Consider the following 22794-nt stretch of genomic DNA (forward strand, 5'->3'; position numbering starts at 1 on the left):
ATACCGTGGAAATCTTTCTTTTTGTACAAAAAAAAATCGTGAGAAATCTTGGATTTATATAATATTAACTTTTTTTTTTTAAAAAAAAGGACATTATTCTTAAAAATTTTCTTACATAACAGTTTTAGTCTAAAAATTTATTGTTTTGATTAGTAAATTTAGAACAATGAAAAATCAAACCTATATTTAATTGAAATCTTTTATGAATGAAAATTACACTATAATATTTTCACGTGTTGCAATAAGTTATGACGTGTCTTCTGATCATTCTTTTTTGTTTTATAATAGTAATTTCAGTCACGCCATCTATACAAAATTAAATTAACTAGAATCAGAAAATTATATTGGAAAAATGCATGTCTTGCTATCTAACTTAATCTTAAGCCTAATTTAATCTTAATCCTAATTTAATCTGTTCTTCTTAACCTTAACTGTTTTCCCATATACATATCTGAAATCAGTCTGTCTAATTTAGGATGCCCTATAGACCCAACCTAGTAAAAGAAAAAACTTAAACAAAAAAATTTTTAAGCAAAATAAAGATTGTGTGAAATAAGCATAAAATTAAATATGCAATATGTGGTGCTTGCGTTGAAAACATGTGATAATTTTCTCACACAAAAATAATTTCGCACTAAAGAGATAAAAGGTGAGAAATCCAAGCCTAACATGTTTTCATAATCTTTCAGTTGTCAAGCCAATTTCAACTTACAATGTTGTTTTTTATTGCCTTTCTAACCTTGGCTTCGGCCTTAGAAAATCTCAGTGGTCAGTATAAATCAATTATTTTAAATATAACTAGTTTAAATAATCGTACTAGTTTAAGCAATGTAAAATTAAGTAAAAGTGTTTTTATTTATTTTTTAGCAACAAATTTGTTTTTGAAATGTTAAACATTTGAATTTTAAATGTTTGTTTTAAAATGTTAATGCAAAAAAAGCACTTTTATAAAAAAAGTTCGGTTTTTAAAAATTTTTGATATTTTCCCCAACTTCAACTTAACAGCAAAAGAAATTTAGTCTATTATGCATTATTTACTAAATATACATTATTTACTAAAACTTGATATTAATACATTGCATTAATATCAAGTTTTAGTAAATAATGTATACACAAATCAAAATTCAAAAGTTATAAACTAAATCTTTCAAAATTTGTATTGCAAACAAATACTAGAAAAGCTGTTTGTTATTATAAGTTTTAATTAAAAATTACATTGTATTAGTAAAGCATTTCTGCCACTTCCGCAATTTAATTTTCACAATCTAAGAGATTAGTGAAAGAATATTTTAATTAACGTTAATATGAATTTTTAATCATTAATGTGTAGAAAGATCTAGAAATTCTGAAAAATATGTTTGTTTTTTTCTTTTCTTTTTAGCGTTTTATCCTATTTAAATACATTTTCCACTAAGTTTCTCCATTTCCTCTTCTTGCATGCTCTTCCACTTATTTTTTTTCCTCTCTTTTTTTTCAATTTTTATTTATAACATGTTTTTCAACTAAATTCTTCAATTTTTATTTCGAACATGTTTCTCTACTAAGCTCTCCAATTTTTATTTTTAGCATGTTTTTCTACTGAGCTCTTCAATTTCAATTTTTTGTATTTTCAAATACTTAAGTTTCATTGAAAATTAATCACATGTTTTTCTGTTAAGCTCTTTTTATTTAAAACAATATTCTTAACTCCAATATTCAACTTGAAATTTGTAACAATTTCTTATATTAGATCTTCAATTTTCCTTCTAACAATTTTAATTAAAATTTTTGTCTATTTTTATTTTTAGTAAATCTTGGTGACTTACCACTGCAAAATCCAGATCTGTTTGGAGGGGACATGCTTGGAGTTGATGTGACGGTACTAACATTTTTTTATTAATGAAATTAACTGTAAAAAGAAATAATTTGCGTCCTAATATACCGAAAGTTTCTTAATATTGTGTAAAATTGATTGTAAATATTGAAAAAAAAAATTATAGTAATTTTAAAACTATGGTTTTGAAATCAACTACGCGAAAGGAAAATATTTATATTTTTATTACACCAAAACGGAAATTGTAGGGCACATGGTTATTAGGAGAATATCCAGTTGCTATAGCAGTCCTAATTGGATACTTGCAATACAACGTCACGTGTATGTCAGCCAATAAGGTTGAGACGCGTGACGTCGCTTGCAGGGATCCAATTGAATCTGATCCGAAATCTAATTCAACGTGATAATAAATCCAATTCTTAAATCTGCAACGTTATCACGCCATGCGCAACCACGTGAATAGACACCATGTGATTTGTAGCTAGTAGCTAATCATGAGGGTCCTGTGATTAGGTTTTCAGATTAAGTGTGAAAAAAATAAAATTATTATTTCCTTTTACTGGAAATTGATTTTAAAGTAGATTAAAAGAAAATGTTAATTTTTAAAAAGTTTTTTAAAGAAATGATCTTATTTTAATTTTTTTTAGTTTTGTGTCTAAAATGGAAATGTGCTTAATTTATTAGCATATTTGTGGTGACCCCTTCGTACCATTAAGATTGACTCTAGTTCGCAAAAATTCAACTACTAGAAGAAAAGTTATTTGGAATGTTTTTCTTTTCTTTTTTATGTACTGCACAATCTGTACATTTTGATGAGACTAAATTATATAATATTTTATGCTATGGTCTAGTAAATTACATTTAAGCATTTAATTCAATAATCAAATACGTTTCTTTGAGAAAGGGACGAATTGTGTTCATTACATTTGTATTTTGGGATATGTTTTTTAATTACTTCATCCATTTAGCTTATGTTTTGATGTATTCCTTTCAAAACGAAATTATTTTTGACTCCGCCTGTACTTTTTTGTAAATAGAATTGGAGTTTCAAGTCTACGCAATTTTCCAGTCCCGCAGCGGACTGATCGTTAAGACACGGTTCCCAGCAGATCACCGAAGTCAAGCATCACTGGCTACGGTCAGTGTGCTGGTGGGTGACCACTTGGATCGGTCAGCGTAGGGACCGAGGGTGTGCGGTATTGGTCCTCGTTAAACTGTGCTACCGTAAAGTGCTCGACTTCGCGCGCAGGTCGTCGGGCATGGAAACTAAATTAGTTTTTTAATTAAAATTTAAAATGTTTCAAATAAGGTATGTGTAAATTTTTATTCATTAATGTAACNGACCTGCACGCGAAGTCGAGCACTTTACGGTAGAACAGTTTAACGAGGACCCATACCGCACACCCTCGGTCCCTACGCAGACTGATTCAAGTGGTCACCCATCCGCACACTGACCGCAGCCAGTGATGCTTGACTTCGGTGATCTGCTGGGTACAGTGTCTTAACGATCAGGCCACTGCGGGACGTCAGGTGAAAGGTAAGATTTGCCGAAACCCATAGTAACAAACAGGGGAAAGTGTGAAGAGTGGGAAAATCACTTAACCGTGAAACATTTATTTACAAATGGTATATTTTGCTGTGGGTGTTTTGCAGGATCGAAATGCCATCCCTCAACCCCATCTAAAATGGCCCGGAGCAAAGGTCCCTTACTTCATTGATGATGCTATCTGTAAGTTACATCAGATTATTTTAAATTAGTTGAAATTTAAGCGATATTAATAAGCTTTCTATTCTTAGGAACTACTCTTATGATTTTCATTATTTATTCTCTCTTCATTCTTTAAACTCATATTATTATGAAGATTTAATGTATAGTAAAAAAATCAACTTCTGCTATTTTTATCTCTTTTGCTTTGAATCAGGGTTGGGTTTTTGACATGACAGTGGTAAAAACCGTGTTTTTACCGGTAAAAACTGTCAAAAACCTACTGTTTTCTTTAATTTATAGTATGTAGCAAACAAATATTATTTTCACATAATTGCCTTTATAAATGAATGTTGTAAATGATTGCTATTGATTTTGCAACTATATACATGTATTCTTATAGATGAATATACATTCATATAGATATATTTTATATACTTACTGAAAATAGTGACACTTACTTTATCATTATAGCTTGATTTACAAAGGATTCAAAATTTTGCACTTCTTAATTGCTAGAAATAAACAAAGAAACAAAAAAGCTTTGAACTATTAATAAATTTAAGAACTGAAAAGAGGAATTTAAAATTTGGCATTTCTTAAATATTAGAAATAAGCTAAACAAAACTTTCAAAACTTGCAACTACTAACAAACTCTAAGTTAAGAATGACTTGACATTCTTCAGTAATGTAATATGCCAAACAAAATAATGTTTGGAAATGTTGAAAATTTTGTTTAGTATCATAATATTTTACTTCAAATAGTATGTTTTGATATAATCATGTTGGGAAAATGCAAAAATCTGTTCTTAAATATCTTTTAACAACTTTTTTTCTAATTTTATTGCCAAAAATGAATTAATTTTAAATTATAAACAGTTGACTCAAATAAAAATATACATATAAAAAAAATACAGTTTTACCAAAACTATGGGTTTTTGGCAGTTTTTGACGTTTTTGACATGACGGTAAAAACCATGGTATAAACCGGTAAAAACTGTCATGTGGCAAAAACTTGCCAACCCTGCTTTGAATTGAAATTTTAAAAAATATCTTAAGCAACACCTTAATTTCTTTAAGATTTTTTTTTTATTTAATAGTTTTTGAAAACTACAAAAATAATGTAGTTTTTCCGACCAATCTTAACTATCATCCTCTCTCTTATGATATATTTTTATTACTAATTAATATCAAAGAATATGCTTAACATCAATGCTGTGTTGTCCGAAAAGGCTAAAATGTTTTGTTTGACTCCTAGCTCGTTATACGAAGCAAATTCAGAAAGCCATGGAAAATTATCACGATAACACGTGTGTTCGATTTGTACCACGAACTACTGAGGCAAACTACATCAGAATCTTTGCTGGGCAAGGGTAAGTAAAGCGTTTCATTAAAATTTATAAGAAAATGGCGTTCATCGTACTACTTTTCAAATTTAAATTTTTATAAGCCACAAGTCCCTGACAATTGCATTCGAAATATTTTTACAATAAATTACAGTTTTTACAATAATAAAATAGAGTTATATATTACATGCTGTTAACGACTTTTTTTAAGTACTGTTTTTTGGTTTATAACCGTTGTTGAAGAGCCGACCCAATTTTTTGGGTTTACGACTGCTAACGACCTTGTAATTTTGAACCCAATCCAGAAGACAAGGGAACTCCTGGATCAAGTATTCGGAGAAATTTGCCTTCGTGGACGACTTTTTTATGAAACAAACCCGCATTTGCGTTACATGGAGAGGAAGGCCACGCGAACCTCCCATGGTTAGCCTGATGGCAAGGGGACCATGATCCGTCTACCACTGAAAATATTTTACGTCAACACTGTGATCGGTGTAAGCCGGATGCGGAATTCGTATCGACCAGCCATCGCTGGGATTCGAACCCGGTTCACTTCATAGGAAGACGAACGCTCTATCCCCTGAGCCATCACGGCTCTTTAAGTACTGTTTGTTGGGATTGCATCTTTTTGGGACCTAACTTTCTTCTGCTAAGATTATTCTAGAAATGGAAAAATTGATTCAAAGGAAGCCTTCACCATAGAAGGAAGTGGGGCAGATTTGTCAAATACAAATTAAGATCTTTGAGGGAGCATGAATAATTCTTTATGCTTAAATTAATGTACTCTCATTTATTTATTTTTCATTATCTAAAGAATCAGGTCAATGCAATTAGCAAATTAGATCGAGAGATACAAATTTTTGAACGTTAACCAATCAGAGACCGTTAATGCGCGCTTTGTTGAAAACTCTTGATTCCGCACTTTAACGGATCACCCTAGCTAAATCTGCACATTAGCTGAGCAACATGTATATTAGCGTCTTTCAAACTTAAGCGGTAACATGAGCATCTCTTTTGGGCAGGTGTTATTCCAACGTAGGTATGATTGGAGGTCAGCAGCAAGTCTCTCTGGGACAAGGGTGCATGTTCAAGGGAACTATCGTCCATGAATTGGGTCACACTCTCGGGTTCTTTCATGAACAGAACAGATCTGACAGAGATGAATACTTGATAATCTATTGGAAGAATATCATGACAGGTAACAATCTCTAAATATTCATTTTCACTTTTATGTGACTCTTCCACATTTGTCTTCTAACAGCAGTAAACCTTTATCTATATTGGCAAAATACTATAATTAATCATGACAGGTAACACTCTCTAAATATCATTTGTACCTTCAGATGACTCTTTAACATATGTCTCCTTACTGTAGTTAAACCTTAAAAATAGATATCTTTAAATAAAGTATCTATATTGGCAGAATATCATGACCCTCTGAATATCATTTGTACCTTCATATAACTATTTAACATTTATCTTCTGAATGCAGTTAAAACTTAAAAATAGATATCTTTAAATAAAGTTTTTATATTGGCAGAATATCATGATAAGTAAGACCCTCTAAATATCTTTTGCACCTTCAGATGACTCTTCCACTTTTGTCTTCGAACAGCAGTTCACTTTAAGTAAATTACCTATATTGGCTGTATATAAAGACATGTAACAACTCGGCTGTGTGTTTTCTAGCATTGTCACGTAACCGGATGACTCAACGATTAATTCTAATTTGTTTGAGTTTTTTCTGATTTGATTTGATTTTTTTCTGATTTGATTTTCCCTGATTTGATTCGAATTTTTTCTGAGCTTTCTGAACATCTCCAAACACACCTTGTCTCCAGCTCTATATCAAAAAGAAATTGGCACCTACTGTATTTGAATTTTTTCTGAGCTTTGTGAACATTTCCAAACACATGTCTCTAGCTCTATATCAAAAAGAAATTGGCATCTACTATATTGATTACGTTTTGCTTATAGAAAAAGTGAGAATGAACCTGGAAATGTTCAGTTATTAACATCGCTTGTAGGATAAGTATTGCCACCGAGAGTGAAAAAAAATGCACGCGAATTCTTTTTGTTATTTACAGGCAAGTTTTTTTTTTCTAACTAATACATTTTTGGTTTAATAATATTGACAGCGTCTATTTTAAAACAAATTTTGAATGTTACTAACATTGAAATTCCAGTATGGTATGATGAGGAACTTTAATTATCCACCAACATTTATACAAGCTACTTTATCCATGTTTGACCGCGGTATATACTCTTTGTAAATAAAATATGCACCATTAGGTTACGGATTTATCTACTCCACTTTCCATTGCCATGATTGTGGCAAGCTTTTTTACCCATGGCTGTACATTCCGATTTCCAACTGAAATGTACAGCTTTGGGAAAAAAAATCAAAATTTGCCGTACCCATAACAAGTCCAATAGCTTAGGTGACGTATATGAGGAAATACATCAAAAATTTGAAAACTGGTATTAAGGTAATGTTTATTTGTTGGTTTGATTACAGTGTTTTTTAACTACTTTCAGGTAAGGACACGCAGTTTCACCTGATGAAGCCACACGAAAACTTGATTCTTGATACATTTGATTACAACTCCATCATGTTGTACGGCAATACAGCTTTCTCCAAAGACGGTCGCTCTAAGACTATGGTCGCTAAAACGGGGGTTCGACTCTACGACACATTTGACAAGCCAGGTCTGAGCAATAGCGACATCATTCGAGTGAAGAAACTCTACTGTTAAACTAATAAAATGAATTGAAACTCCTAAATTTTGGCCCATTTTTCTCTCAACTCTTCAGCGAATCATTTTACTACCTTACATTTTGTAATGTGCGGTTTGCAGCGCTCTTACTTAAAAAACTAATTATTTGTTATCAACGAAATTTAAGGTAGCTCCGATGCCAGCAATAAAAACTATAAAACTGCATTTTCAAAATAGCTACCTTTTACAACCATAACTTGGCACAGTCGGAGAACAACCTTAGCATGAGATTGGAATGGTGTCACGTGTAAAAAAATTTCGTGACATTGTTTATAGTTTTTGAACTGATGCTGTTTATAGCACTACCATCCGTTGAAAACCTATACTTTTGGAGCACCTTAAGAAATAAGAATCTAGTTTTCTTAGCAGAACTTAGCGAGCTGTGCATCTTTAGTTTCTTCTTCTTATCTTTATTTGATTTTTCATAATACTGGTTCTTTTTTAAACACCCGGTATTAACTTCACACTATAGCGTTATTGCCCAACAGAAATCTATTAATATATAGATCTATTTATTATATTATAATATATCATTAATGTATTATGTATCTACCTATAATTATTTAATATTTTTTTATTCAAAAAAGGTAGTAAGTCACATCTGATGGTAGACATGACGTGTAGAAAATCCATTATAAATAAATGTGTCAAGAACACAGATTTCAACGAATTAAGGAGAAAAATAATCAGATATTTTATTGAATAACAGTTTAAACAGTACACACATCATTTACAGTTATACAGTTTATTAATTCTTTCTATGTCTCTTTCGCTGAGTTTTCCTTTAGTGAGTGGATCCAAAAGAAGTGATCCGTCGATTCCCTCCATTGTTCGGAGACCTTCCTTTCTGTTTTTTGATCCAGTGTATGATCCGTACAGCATTATAGAATTATAATCAAATGGCGTTAAGAGGAGATTTTGACGCGGCTTCAGCTTGAAAAACTGACCTTCCTCTCCTGAAAATTCAAAAAAGGAAATAATAACATATGGTAAATTTGCTCCAGTGGTTCCCAAAAAGTGTTAAGCGGAATCCTACGGTTCCGTGAAAGGGCAAAGAAGTTCCATGAGTTAGGACTTGTTTGCTCTAAATATTAAAAAAAAAAGTAAATAATACTCCCTGTGACACCCGTTCTTTGTGGGACGATTTTATTTATGGTTCGTCTTTTAGAACACTCAAAATGATGACGAGGACTGTATATATACATATTTATTTTAAATTTTGGATTATTGATGATCGAAACTTACAAATATTTAAATAAAATAGAAATAAAACTGTGGTTACCGGAAGGCGATCACAGGTTACCCATTAGCAAAATGGTTGTTGACTAATTTTTTTTTCGTCTACGTTCTTTGGTTTTAGCTTTTGCCGCCTAGGTAAGTTTAAGCCTTGGAATCGTTTTTTTTTCTTCCTTTAACTCCAACCCTTGGGACTGTGTCAATCAGTTTGTTTGAGACCCTCTTTATTTGTGATATTCACCTGAATTAGTATTGAAAACGATCCAGTTTGAACTGTGGGTTAGAATTTCTGATTCGTAATTAAAACAATAAAAACAAAAATATCGTTCAAATGATGAAATTCTCTTTTATTCACAACTCAAGAAGTATTTATGGGATCTCTCTGATCCCATATCTCAACAATAAATTCCCCAACTTAATGCATAACATAATTAAAAGTGAAAAAAAGAATTCTGAAGAAAATTATCAAACAGCAGCGGTCGCCATAGCAACGCATGCAATGACGAAGCATGCGCACTGCTTACTGTTATTCTTGAACACAGTTGAAAAGTGAAAAGTGTGATGACGTCCAAATTAGATGTGCACGCCATCAAACCCAAAACAACAACCATTTTGCCAATGGTTAACAAAGTACAGCTTTTATTTCTAGAGCCCCATTGCTCCCTTGTTCTTCATTCTACACTCTATGAGCATCATGTTCATAATTAATCTCATTTCTCTCAAGAAAGACCTTCTCTATTAACTCTTTCCTCTCCCGCGATTAGGGGAACCACTCTTCCCGCACCCACTGACCCTCAGCTAAGGGGTCATTCAGATGCGTGGGAGAGGAATCAGAGTCCTGACACTCCCTTCATCTTAAATTATTTGTTACATTTCGGTCGAAAATTTTGTCCCAAATTAATTGCTACGTTTCAAGTAGGTGGAATCATAAATAACTTCCGATGCAGCTTAGTATATCAACATGAATAAAATTATACTGATAATGATTTCACGATTCATTAGTTAGAAGATAGTGTAATTCGATTACTGGTAGACTCCTCATAAAATGGGAGCGTGACTCAAGAGCGGGGATTTTTTTAAACTGATTTGGTAATGATTTAAGGAGGGAACGCTTGATAATAAAATACAGTTGATTGATAGCATAGCACTCTTAAAAACGTTCAAACGAAATTATAAAATCATCAGTGTCAAACATCAGTTCAAAAGCAACCAGTTTGGGATAGTAGCAGAAATAATGATTAATGCAATAATGAAAACGTAAACAAGAATATCATTCTTACAAGATTCGTCTAGCTGAAAAACCACACATAATTGTAGAAAAGCTTATTAAGCTAAGTAAGACAGAAAAAGTTGTCTGCCTTAGGAAGTTACCTCACTCGCCGAAGATGCAATAAAGAGAGTTGTTTCTATGTTGTTAAAAAAAAACAATTTCTAGATCCATGAATCAGGTTTTAACTCCGTTCACTAACAAAAGCTTTCGAAATTGACTTTTTTAGCCATTATATGCGATATTTTGGCTATTGTAAACACAAGTCAAAGTTCCCCAAGGAAATCGACTATTTAGAGTTTCATAAAAAAAATTGAAAAATGGAAACTTCTTTCTACATTAACATTCTACGTTATAGTAGTCAGCCTATTTAGTCATGAACCTTTTAATATAATTACAGTTTCTGTTAGACTTGGACTGTAATTACAGGCAAAGTGCCTCAGCCAAAGCGTGTGATTTACCGACTTTGTTAATATCCTTAGGGAGCTTAGTTTAGTACTTCAGTTCTCGGTACTTTTAATGGCATCTCTATTAAAAAGATGGCTGACCGTGGAATCGGCCTCTGACCACTGAGTCTCAGCCAGAGGCTAAAATTGCTATTACCTTCCCACCTCACTAAATGGATAAACAGCTCAGTGAACCACTGACCAAATGAATTGCACGAGTCTGAATTGATAATTATCTTTCCAAGTAAAGTTGATGTGTAATTTATCTAAACCATATAACATATACTCAAATGACTTATATGCTTAATTGGTTCACCTAACACTCGGTCCTTCATTCAATTGACTATCCTTGTGTTGAACTTCCTGTTATATTATTTTAAGCGCTTCTCAACTAATACCAAGCTTCTTCAGAAGACAATCTAAACACTGGTATATTATTGGCCAGAATCGCGCAATGTCACGAATTACCCTGACACGTAGAGACATTATGTATGACATCGTGAAAAAAATAATTTTTTTAAATATAGATTAGAAAACACGCTTTCCTGTACTACCTGTTTTAATGTTTTCCCAGTTAATCTTTATATAATCATCTCGATCGGACCTGTTCTGTTCGTGATAAAATCCGATAGCGTGTCCCAGTTCGTGTATGACTATGCCTTCGTGGCCACAGTTCCTTCCTAGAGACACTTCTTGGCCGCCTCCTTTTCTTCCCACATAAGAATAACATCTGAAATAAAATGCTGCTATTCAAATGACAATAATTCTTAATAATTATCTTAACCCATTGTGCAGCTCTAGTGCGACGCAAATTAACAACAACAACAACTTAATAATTATCTAAAAGCTGTGAACTCATTTCCTGAAATAAATACAATAATTTGTTTCTACATAAAAAAATCTATACATTCATTATGGTTTATAGCTTGATATTTTAGCAAGGATAAAAAATAACAAAGACACAGTTCCCAGTAGAACACCGTAGTCAAGCATTACTGGCTACGGTCAGTAAGCGGGTGATCACTTTGATCAGCCTGCGTAGGGACGAGGGTGTGCGGTATCAGTCCTCGTTAAACTGTTCTACCGTTAAGTGCTCGATTTCTCGAAGGTCGTCGGACACCAAAACAGGGGACATATCCCCTCTGCAGAGGATCAAAATTGCAATGGCATATCTTCGGATCATCCTCAGGGATGTTTCCCAGACAGTCACCAATAACCCATAGTGCAGTTCTAGTGCGAAGTAAATAAAGTACCTACCATTAAAAATAAAAATTATCGAAATCTCATGAATTACTACTGAATAAGGAGGATCAGTTTATTTACGAGAGGAAACAGTTCAAGTATTAAAAATTGATTTTAACAAAACTTTTAAGTTCCTTCCGCAATTATATATATTTTCATTCCGTCCTTCTCAATAGTGTTTCCTCAAATCTCAGTAATTTTTCTTCTTTTTTTCATTCGTTAGATTAGCAACCTTTATTGTGCATATTTTTAACACTTAATAATTAACACTTAACAAATGTAATGACTCTTTATAATACGAGAATTTTAAGGGGAAATATAAAGCGTTAAATGACTGGTACAAATAAAGATATCCGGTCTTTTCGGAAAAACCAACTTTTACGTAAACTGTAAAACACTTTCATATATCTGAACACCAAAAATGGTAGTAATGGTACTTTACAGCAAAGGTACTTTAATGGTACTTTAAAAATATTACTTTACAGTAAAGTAGTACTTTACTACCGAGTACACCACAACCAAGGATAGTTCCTTGAGTAGTAAAGCACCTAAAATATTCTTTTACACTACTTGGTGTGAAGTAGCCGCCACCATGCAGCACCTCCTAGGAGAGAGAAGGCCTCAGCATGGATCAATTTAGTAATCAGAGGTAACGAACATAAACTGCGCAGTGGATGAAAAATAAGAAAGATGTCACTACGTTCGGGATACTAAGTTGCGCAGTGGTGATAAATACGAAGGATGGACTACTAAAGGATCAAATTTCTTGTTGATGGTAGCCCGTGATGAGGCCTTCTCTTCCATGTTTGTTATTCGGTAACACTTAAATTTATCAGTTATATCGGTCGCTGAACAGCCTACACAGTTTTGGAGTTTACGACTACTGCTGTTCAACTCCGTAGCCTTGTAATTTTGAATCAATCCAGACGACAAGGAAACTCCTGTATCAGTAACCCCAGAGTTATGATATGTTATGGGAACATGGAGGACTTTGCGACACGACAGATTTAACGTACATCAGTCACCATTTACTACCAGGTAGTCTTCGGTCGGCGGGATCGAACCCACGACCTCTTGGACATGAGACCAATGTCCTTAAATTTATAATTAGAGTAAAATATGATACACATAAGGAATCAGTAAAGTTACTATTACCGTACAGTACAATTCAAGAATAATTGATTTAGGATGCATGCCCTAGTCAAAATGTTTGACAGTTTACCATTGATGGAGCAACATAATCTTGATGGTAACCATCAATAATTCCATCATGAACCATTATATTTTTTGAAGTAACCAACATAAATAACCATCATCCCAATATAAGAATTCAGACAGATTTATGATGGTTCGTCATAAGAATAGCAACTTGTTTTGTTTTTGTTGAACCAACCAACAGAAATCTCCTTCATAGTTTCTTAGAAATCAAATCTTGGGACGGTCATGAACAACCATCACCTTAATGTATGAACCCGGTCTGATTTATGATGGGCAGACATTAAAAAAACCCAAATGTTTTTGATGGTATATTCCTGCTAAATCAACAAAAATTCCCAGTAAGCCATCACGGAAATGTATAATTCGAACCATCGCGGATCATCACGAATTGTTGGTTCATAAGAATCAATCTTCTCTTGATGGTTAATCATCATAGTATTAAGGTAACATTTTCCATCATAGAATGATGGAAGTTTGCTGGCATATCGAAAACCATGAACACATAATAGAAAATGTTGAATGATGGGAACCATCAAATGATGTTGGACCATCATGAATCGTACTAACACCTACCTAAACCATCAAAATGTTTTGATGGGACCATCAAAACTTTTGACATGGGTGTATACGATATTTCTTAAAATAAAATTAGTTTGTTACACTAACGTACACACGACGCAGACAGAATATTAATGATGATTCGAACTGAACCGTAGTGAATAGAAGTTAAATATTATACAATTATTTTATGCAATTCATGAAAATATCTTTATTATACAATTAAAAACATGCATACACTTTAAAATAGTTTATAGGAGCAGTCCGTCACATTAGTCAGACAAGAAGATTTAAATTACTCGGCAAATAATCAATCGACCACAATTAATATTCTTAATCAATTAGGAAAGAGGATTGAAACTAAACTTGGTGTGACCACTTTGTCAATTCAATCCGACAAGAAGACATTCACCAGTACATTTCATATAAAGAAAGCGCTATCTTGTCTGCCATATTGGTCAACAGCTTGAAATTGCACAACCTTTAAGCTTGTAATAATGGTCCAAACGCATTAGTTTTACATTTAAAATAAGCTCTAACATCATTACATACAAGAATTTATTTGAATAGTTTAAACATACAATAATTTTTCGCCAAGTTTACGGAGCTTCAAAACATCCAACCTGTTTCTCCAAGGAGCTGCAGATTGGTGTAAGTTTTACCGTTTATAAGTGTAACTGCACCCATTGAAGTGAATAAGAATACTCGATTCGGTATTTACTTGAAATAAATTGATCATTCGCACTATTTTTAGAGTTTTTCCAAAACCGAATTCGGTAGGCTGGTACTTTATTTTCGTTGCACTAGAGCTGCACAATGGGCAATTGGCGACGCCCTGGGAAACATCCCTGATGCTGATACGAAGACAAGTCATTGCAATTTTGATCCTCTGCAGAGAGGATGACTCCTCTGCTTTCGTAGCCCGAGTACCTGCGTGCAAAGTCGAGCACTTCACAGTAGAATAGTTTAACAAGAACCGATGCCGCATACCCTCGGATCCTACGCAGGCTGATCAAAGTGGTCACCCACCCACTTACTGATCTCAGCCAGTAATGCTTGACTTCTACTTCACGATCCTCTGCTGGACACACCGAATCCGGATAGGTATTACAGCACGGTTTTTACAGTTCATTGCGACGCGATATCTCGCAAGGGTTTTTTGACCACAAATAAATTTATGTTTAAACATTCTACATTCTTATCGGCACGTGACACAGAAAGACAAGATGCCCGAAGAATCTCCCGCGAGGGGTGATTATAATGTATAGTTTGTCCAAAGTAAGAACTCCTCTAGCTATTCGTCTGGACCCGTGGCGGTGACTATGGTAACGAGGTATAACTATTTCAAGTAGGGGTATAGGGTCACGGTTTAGGACATATTTTGGCTCAGGTCGGCGGGAGAAGAAGAATCTCTCTCATCGATCTATTGTGTCAGCCATTGAATGAAAAGAAGCTACCCCTTTCTGAAATGCGCTATTCTTGTTTCCATAGCAGTAGACGGTCTCAGATTTTGTGGCGAGGGGAGTTCATACCGTATACAAACTATAGCAAGACAAAACCGCTATTTGTTTTTAGCCAAAAAAAACACGTGTGAAAAATAGGTGGTAGGTCGCTCGGCAGTATGGAAAAGTTGGTCGAGGGACGCCTTAGCCTTCTCGTTCAAAGTGATCACCTTGCCTCAGAAGTCCACTAAATGCGATTTTTCCCTATTATAAGATAGGCAATACTAACCCTTGCCCTGAAAAGAGGCGAATGTAGTCCTTCTCCCATCTTCTTTGTCTGAATTGAATGCAAGTGACATTCTTGTAGTGATCAAAAGCTCTTTGAAGAACCACGTCCGCTAAAGAAAATAAATAAATAATAGAATTAACATTGGAATAAGGTGGCTCCTCATTATTAATCAATTTTAAAAACATTGTACTCCGATTCCCGGATGATTTACAGATTTAGTTCGAGGAATCATCAAAACCCCAGAAACATAAAAGAAAGAAAAATGAAAATCTACTACTCAGTCTGAAACTGTTAAGTACCCATCAGCTAATAATAATTTTGCATGTCAGATTTTTTTTTCAAAGAAAAGGAACAATGTTTGCTATTTTATCATAAAAAGAATTGCAGCTCGCAAACAGTTCCCTTTTGAATAGTACTGGAGCAATTTAAAGCTTTTTAGTATTATTTTAACGAAAAATTCATATCAATATAGAAATGAAAAATGCGTATACGCGCATAGCACTAATATTACATATTTTATCACTTGCATAAAAATAATACTGTACTTACGTACAGTTTCATTCAGTCCAGGCTCTTTGAAATAATAAACAATTCCTTTAGGCCATAAGAGTTCTGTTCTTGGGACAGCACTTCTATCATCCTGTTAAATAAAAAGCAATAAGGTATCATTCATATAGTACGTAAGGAACCAAGGGTGACATGCACCCAAGCTTGATTTGCTTCATTTTAGGAGGACTGGGAGAAATACTTTCTAAGTTTATTTTATTCGAAAAAAACCTCGTAAATTGCAAAAAGTCAAGGAAAAATGTAAAGTAAGAAAGATTCGTAATAATGAATACAGGAGAAAAGTTTTTAAAAAAAGTCTTGAGTAAGTTTAAAGAGTTTGCAATTTGCTATCAACTTTTACATATATTTTTAGGATCATTTACAAAAATTAAGTAAAAGACAGTATGTACATGAAAAATTGCAAATTAATATTTAAACAAAAGAATGCCAAAACTCCATCAAAAGCTAACAAAACGCTGTTGATTGCTGATCAAAATCTGTTTGATTGCCTGATAAAAAATCGGACATGTTTTTTTATTTGCCTTGAAACACAAACATGTATTTTTAAACTCCATATTGAAAAAATGATTATTAAGCAAATTTTAAAGTTGAAAAAAAATGAATAATAATACCTCTGGATTGAAACCTAACATGTCGCCTCCGACTAAATCAGGATTCTCCATAGCACCATCGTCAAAGTCACCTACAGAGTAAGAGGAAAATTCAAGGGCAACCGGCACAGAAAATAATTTTTTTTTCTTTATATGTTGTTTATAAAGTGAACAAATCAGTGATTCTAACAGTTAATGTGTTAATCTAGTTAATGTTTCAAAAAATTTGCTTCAGTTCTCAAATGACCTGCCAACTACCTAGAAAATCTGCAAATTACCTTTTGGAGATCATTAAAGTGAGAGAAAAATTCTTTGCTGAACAACAGCAACGTTTCTGTTTGCTTAAATCAACATTATTTATTTTTCGTTATGAAGCAAGTAATTACAATAAACACAGAAATTGAGAAAATCAATCACTTTAAGAGCTATAATACAAAAATCAAACGATAAATTAACATAATACCATCGATTTTTTAATAACTGAAGAATCAAGTCAATGAATACAAATTAGTTGATAGAATGACAGAAACAAACTTAAGAACGTAAACGATACTAAAACTATTAATGTGTATGTTACTGTGAATGACAGAAATGGGTAGTTGTTGACTTCCAACGGTGAGTACTGATAATCACATAGTCGCTTTGGAAAATGTCCGAAATATATACTAGATCTAGTTAAGTGCCACTTCCCAGTATATCCTACATCAATATAATTTTGTGCAGCTCTAGTGCGACGTAAATTAACAACAACAACAACATCAATATAATTTTAAGGTTCAATGCCACTGCCCGGTATGCCCTACATGAATGTTCTTCGTTAAGGTCAAATGTCACTGCTCAGTGTACATTTAATCGGTAATCCGAACACTGGTGTTTCTCCTAGTCTATCTTCAGCAGATATTAAAATATCGACTAAATATAAAAACATCAACGAATAAATTAATTATCAAATCGGGTAAAACAAATATGTCGGACATTCACCAAAGCGACTATGGAATTGTTGACATTCACCGGTGAAAGTCGACATTCTCTTGATTTCTGTCAACCACGGTAACAGCTGTATTTCATTAATACATCAAATGAATCCATGTTAATTGACGATTAAATACTTAACACTAGATTGCCTAAGGAAGCCATTTTGACTGATTTTAATTTCAATTAGAAAAACAATGATGTATATAATGACACAATTTCTTAGAATTTTGTACAACATATAATTTTTTTATTGTTAATATTTTCTACTAACTTGTTATCTGACTGTAAATAATATAAAAAATATTAAAAACTAATTGTAAACAAATTTCTTTACACGTTATTTATTCTTTTACAATCCTATCATTTTAACTGCTTTTAGGCAATATAGGTATATACTAAGTTTCAGTCTTTCTAGTGTTAAGCAAAATAATGTTTTTCTCTTGGACAAATCTATTACTGTGCCAGACCTGATAAACAAAAAGGACTTTATTATTTGCTGCCATTTGCAAATGCATCCGGATATTTGTAAAATTTAAAAAATAAATTATATGCATACTTTAAATTTATTTCTATTAAATTTATGTCAAAAAACATGAAAATTGTGTCAAAGAAATTTAATAGATAACATTTATCTAGGTCTAGTTAAGTGCCACTGCCCGGTGTGGCATACATCACTGTTTTTCTAAGGTTCAGTGCCACTGCCGGGTATGACCTACATCAATGTTTTCTTTAAAAGTGCCCTTGCTTCGTATGCATTTAACCGGTACTCCAGACACTGCTGTTTCCCTAATCTACCCTCAATAGATATTACAATATCGAATAAACATAATATCAGCGAATAAATTAATATTGGATATAACAAATATTTCTTACATTCACCAAAACGACTATGTGATTGTTGACATTCACCGGTGAAAGTAGACATTCGGTTCATTCACGGTAACATGTACAATACATAAGTGCCAAAAATGCTTTTTTCCTCACTTTAACGGATTACCCTAGTTAACCTGCTGTTTGACAAGCGAATGTGCAGGGCAGATTAACCTAGTTAACCTGCAGGTTAGCAAGAGAATGTGCATATTAAAGGTTTGAGAGCCTTAGCGGTAATATATAGATAAATTCGTAATGAAGATACTTAGAAAGTTAAGGCTGCGAGCACACAAGTTTTTCGTTTCTTAAACAGGCGGATATCCCACAAAAACAAATTGAAAGAAATGTCATATTCCACAAATACAAATTGAAAGAAATGCTATATTCCACAAACACAAATTGAAAGATAAGGCTTTCAGTATTCTAATTCTTCATAAATCAATCTATCCTTATCTGCCTCTCTGCTGACCCTAAGTATGGTCCTCACAATGACCGATCCCCAATCCTGTAGCGTCCCCCATGTAAAAAAGGGGAAACCTCAAACGATTTGTAGTTGCAAATTTCATGGGGGGTCAAATTTCATTGGTAGAATCCAAACTTGTGTGTGGGCAGCCTAGGCATATTAATTGTCATAACTTACCAAGAGTCCTTCCGTTGCAAAAGCTTAAAAATGTAATTAAAATTGCTCCTCCTATCATGATGAAACACTGAAGGGTTATAGATATAGTTACTAGATGAAACTCGTTGAGAGGTATAATTGACAAGTAAGAGAAGAAAACAGAAGTTCTGTTATAAAATGGAGGAGGAAAAAAAATCAAAGCAAAAATCAATCATTCAATTTCTTTCATCCTATTCCTAATCTCTGGAAACAGGTGGTGGCATTCTCTTTTCAAATTATCGCAATGGAAACTGATTTAATTTATTCTTATCTGTTCGCTACATAATTTTGCATAGAAATTTCTCCTGTAACAGGGTCTAATGTCTGACTTAAAACGCTGTAAAAGTACGGGTACGTAGTAGTATTTTCCATCCGTTTTGTAACATAAACAGGTTTAAGTCGTTGCATTTTTATTTTTAGAGGAATTTCTTTTTTGCATAGTACATCTCCCAACCAATAAGATTAACTCTATTTAGAAAAACACAAGTCCCGTAACACCAGGATGCACCTTTTTTTGTTTATAACAACCAACATAAGCCAACATAATAAGCTAGGCCAACATAATTTGTAGCTAAAACGTGAAAATAGAATATTAGATAAAGGAATATTGTAGTACGAAAACCCGACATAAACATAAGAAATAAATGATTCTGTGATTGAATCACTTTTTCTAAACATTTTCAATTTTTTCTTAGAATTGACAGTTTGAAAATTGACACTTTTAGTAAAATATTTTTTCAAGAAAAAATCTTTATAAGAATTTTTTTTCTTCTTATTTTTAGCTAATTTACATATAAATTTATATTTTTTTCTTATTCCACGTAAGTTGATCTTGAATATTAAGATTTTAAAGTAAAAAGAAAAAAAACTTTAAGTAGTTTTATAATCTATAATATTACTTTCTGAAATGTTTCAAAAGGTTGCATTAAAATAATACGGCCATTGTGCCATAGCACTCTAAACACAAATTTTATTTGAATGCGTGTAAGCTTTTTAGTCTTGAATAATCAAATGTTGCCAGTACTACTAGGACAAAAAGTACTGAACACAAAAGTATTCCAATTCTTCTTATAAAATTATACTTCTATAAATTCTTTTCATAATATCCCTATTCTTCTAGTAAATAGATATTATTCAGTTTTTTAGGTTGTCTTAAGTAATACTTTAAGTAGTATTCAATAGTTAATTTTACACTCATTAATTATTTACGATAATTTTGCATTTTTATCGAAATAAAAATTTAGTTACGAAGTAATTATATATTTAGATTTATTTTTGATCCTTTCTTAAATGGCTATAGAAATTTTAAATAAAAACGGTGCTATAGTACAGCATGTTGTCAAACTCATTATTTGTAACGGAGCCTACATTTTTCAAGCAATAGCATGCATATTTTATATTCAAGTAATTATATCAAGTTATTTAAATTTTGTACATTTGCTGTACATTTGAATTGGTTAACATTGCCATTGGTAAAGCTTATATGTTGTAAAAGATAATTTGGGAAGGTGACCAAGCTGAGCGGTCAATCAACTGCGAAGTTTTCTTTCGCTTCTTTCGATCGATACTTGACGACCAAATTATAGTTCTGGAAAATTCGAGTTTTGAAGCGATAGGACTAATTTTTACGGTTGTCTTTCTTGTTGTAGTTCATTTACGTCGCACTAGGGCTGCACAATGGGCTATTGGCGACGGTCTGGGAAACATCCCGGGGGATGATCCGAAGACATGCCATCATAATTTTGATCCTCTGCAGAGGGGATGGCACCCCAGCTTCGGTAGCCCGACGACCTTCAAGCGAAGTCGAGCACTTTACAGTAGAACAGTTTAACGAGGACCAATACCGCACACCCTCGGTCCCTTCGCAGACTGATCCGAGTTGTGACCCACCCGCACACTGACCGCAGCCAGTGATGCTTGACTTCGGTGATCTGCTGGGAACCCTGTCTTAACGATCAGTCCACTGCGGGACAAATTTGAAAAGCAGCTGGCCATTTATAAACCAGTTTGGTGCTCAAAAAGTGGCGCTAATTACTTGAGAATGGCGAAAAAAAGGGCATTCCACAAATTTTCTGTATTAATTAAATTATTTTTCAAACATTTTGTTTAAAATTAAAAGTTTAGAAATGCCAAAAGTATGTTTCTCAACAGGATGCAGTACCGGATATTCAAAGAAACACTAAAATATGGAAAAAATGAAATTGTCTCAATTTCAAGGGCGCAGTTGTTTCTCTTCTTACTCCCGCGTTGAAATGAACCCTGCGTCCGAGGAGGTGGAGCAAAGTGCCTTTTCCTGTCATTCATGTACAATGTACAACATTTCCTGTATAATGTACTTCTGTCTTTACTATCCAGTGTCAAACCCAGTGGAATGCTAACCGGGGGGGGATGCAGAGCACCTCTAAAATTTAAGTGATAGGGCAAATAACGTGTTTCGCCCCTCCAGGAATTTAGACACTCTCAAAAATAAAGTCTAGTAAAATCGGTAATTTTTAAAAGAAATTCAATTTTGAAGCTAGTTAGGAATATTGTTCATAGAAAAAAAAATGAAAAATATAAATTTGTAGCAGTAAATTAACATAATTGTTTTAAATTTTCTGTATAATTTTAAGATTTCATTTGACACAATATTAGCTGATATGAACGTTAATTAAAAGATATGAAACAATCTAATACGATTAATTTTCATTCTAGAATGTGCACTAGATTCCTATAGACTATTGGAGCACTTAATTACACTAGGATGGACATTTAGGATTCGACTACACCCTTTGGATTGTCATGGACATGGGTTTAACAAAACTGTCAATTCAGGTGATGGAAGATAAAGGTAAAGTCTTTGCCATATTAATCATACATTATGATGTATAATAAAACAAATCACTTTATCCCGAATCTAAAAGTATATTCGCTTACTCTTAAAAATTTGATATATATCAAATATTTCAGTTTACTAAGCTATTTTAGGGGCTCTCAAAGACATCGTAATTTCAGATTTTCCTTAAAAATATCACTAAATTCAGTATTTTTCTAACTCAACTATTTATTTCATTAATTTTATTTTATTTTATAACCGTCATTGAACAGTCGACCCAATTTTGGATTTACCAACTCCATGACCTTGTAGTTTTGAACCTAATCCAGAAGACAAGGGAACTCCAGGATCAAGTATCAGTAGAAACTTGCCTTCGTGTAGGACTTTTGATGGAACTAACGCGCATTTGCGTTGTATGGAGAGAAAGGTCAGGAAAACCTACCACGGTTAGTCTGACGACAAGGGGACTCCAACCCTTGATCCATCTACCACTGAGGATATTTTACGCCAGCACTGTGGTCGGCGCGAGCTGGGTGCGGAATTCGTATCGACCAGCCCTCGAATCCGAGCCACCTCATTGGAAGGCGAACACTCAATTCCCTGATCCACCACGATTCATTTCATTATATATCCGTTGTTGAACAGCCGAGCCAATATTTGTCTTTACCACTGTGTTCAACTCCGTAGCCTAGTAATTTTGAACCAATCCAGAAGATAAGGAAACACCTGTACCAGTAACCCCCAGAGGTGTGATTTGTTATGGGAACATGGAGGACTTTAAAACTCAATAGATTTAACGTGAATCAGTCACCATTTACTACACGGAGAGTCTTCGGTATTTCATTAATTTGTAACATTCAGTGACCAAAAAAAACATGCGTATCAAAAAAAATTTCTCCTGGATCATTTACATCAAATAAAGTCATCGCCAAAGGTAACACTGACATGGGTCTGCAATTTAAACTTATACACAACTAAAT

General features: G+C 33.4%; 2 protein-coding genes across 2 annotated transcripts; one reads left to right on the top strand and one right to left on the bottom strand.

Moving 5' to 3' along the window:
- The first annotated feature begins 611 nt into the window (after positions 1-611).
- Positions 612-7648, top strand: LOC107448501 (astacin-like metalloprotease toxin 5). Its single transcript, XM_016063726.3, has 6 exons — positions 612-768; positions 1788-1858; positions 3467-3542; positions 4777-4891; positions 5887-6062; positions 7403-7648. The coding sequence occupies exons 1-6, from the start codon at positions 714-716 to the stop codon at positions 7618-7620; spliced, it is 711 nt and encodes a 236-aa protein (XP_015919212.1). The 5' UTR covers positions 612-713; the 3' UTR covers positions 7621-7648.
- A 663-nt stretch (positions 7649-8311) lies between these two features.
- On the bottom strand, positions 8312-19199 carry LOC107448503 (astacin-like metalloprotease toxin 5). The gene is made up of 6 exons (XM_016063729.4): positions 18982-19199; positions 16518-16588; positions 15889-15979; positions 15340-15448; positions 11145-11320; positions 8312-8597 (listed from the first exon to the last, which is right to left on the bottom strand). Exons 1-6 carry the CDS (start codon positions 19037-19039, stop codon positions 8368-8370), a joined length of 735 nt encoding a protein of 244 aa, XP_015919215.2. The 5' UTR covers positions 19040-19199; the 3' UTR covers positions 8312-8367.
- Positions 19200-22794: the final 3595 nt, after the last annotated feature.

This window comes from Parasteatoda tepidariorum, chromosome 3 (assembly GCF_043381705.1).
Source record: "Parasteatoda tepidariorum isolate YZ-2023 chromosome 3, CAS_Ptep_4.0, whole genome shotgun sequence".
NCBI lineage: Eukaryota > Metazoa > Arthropoda > Arachnida > Araneae > Theridiidae > Parasteatoda > Parasteatoda tepidariorum.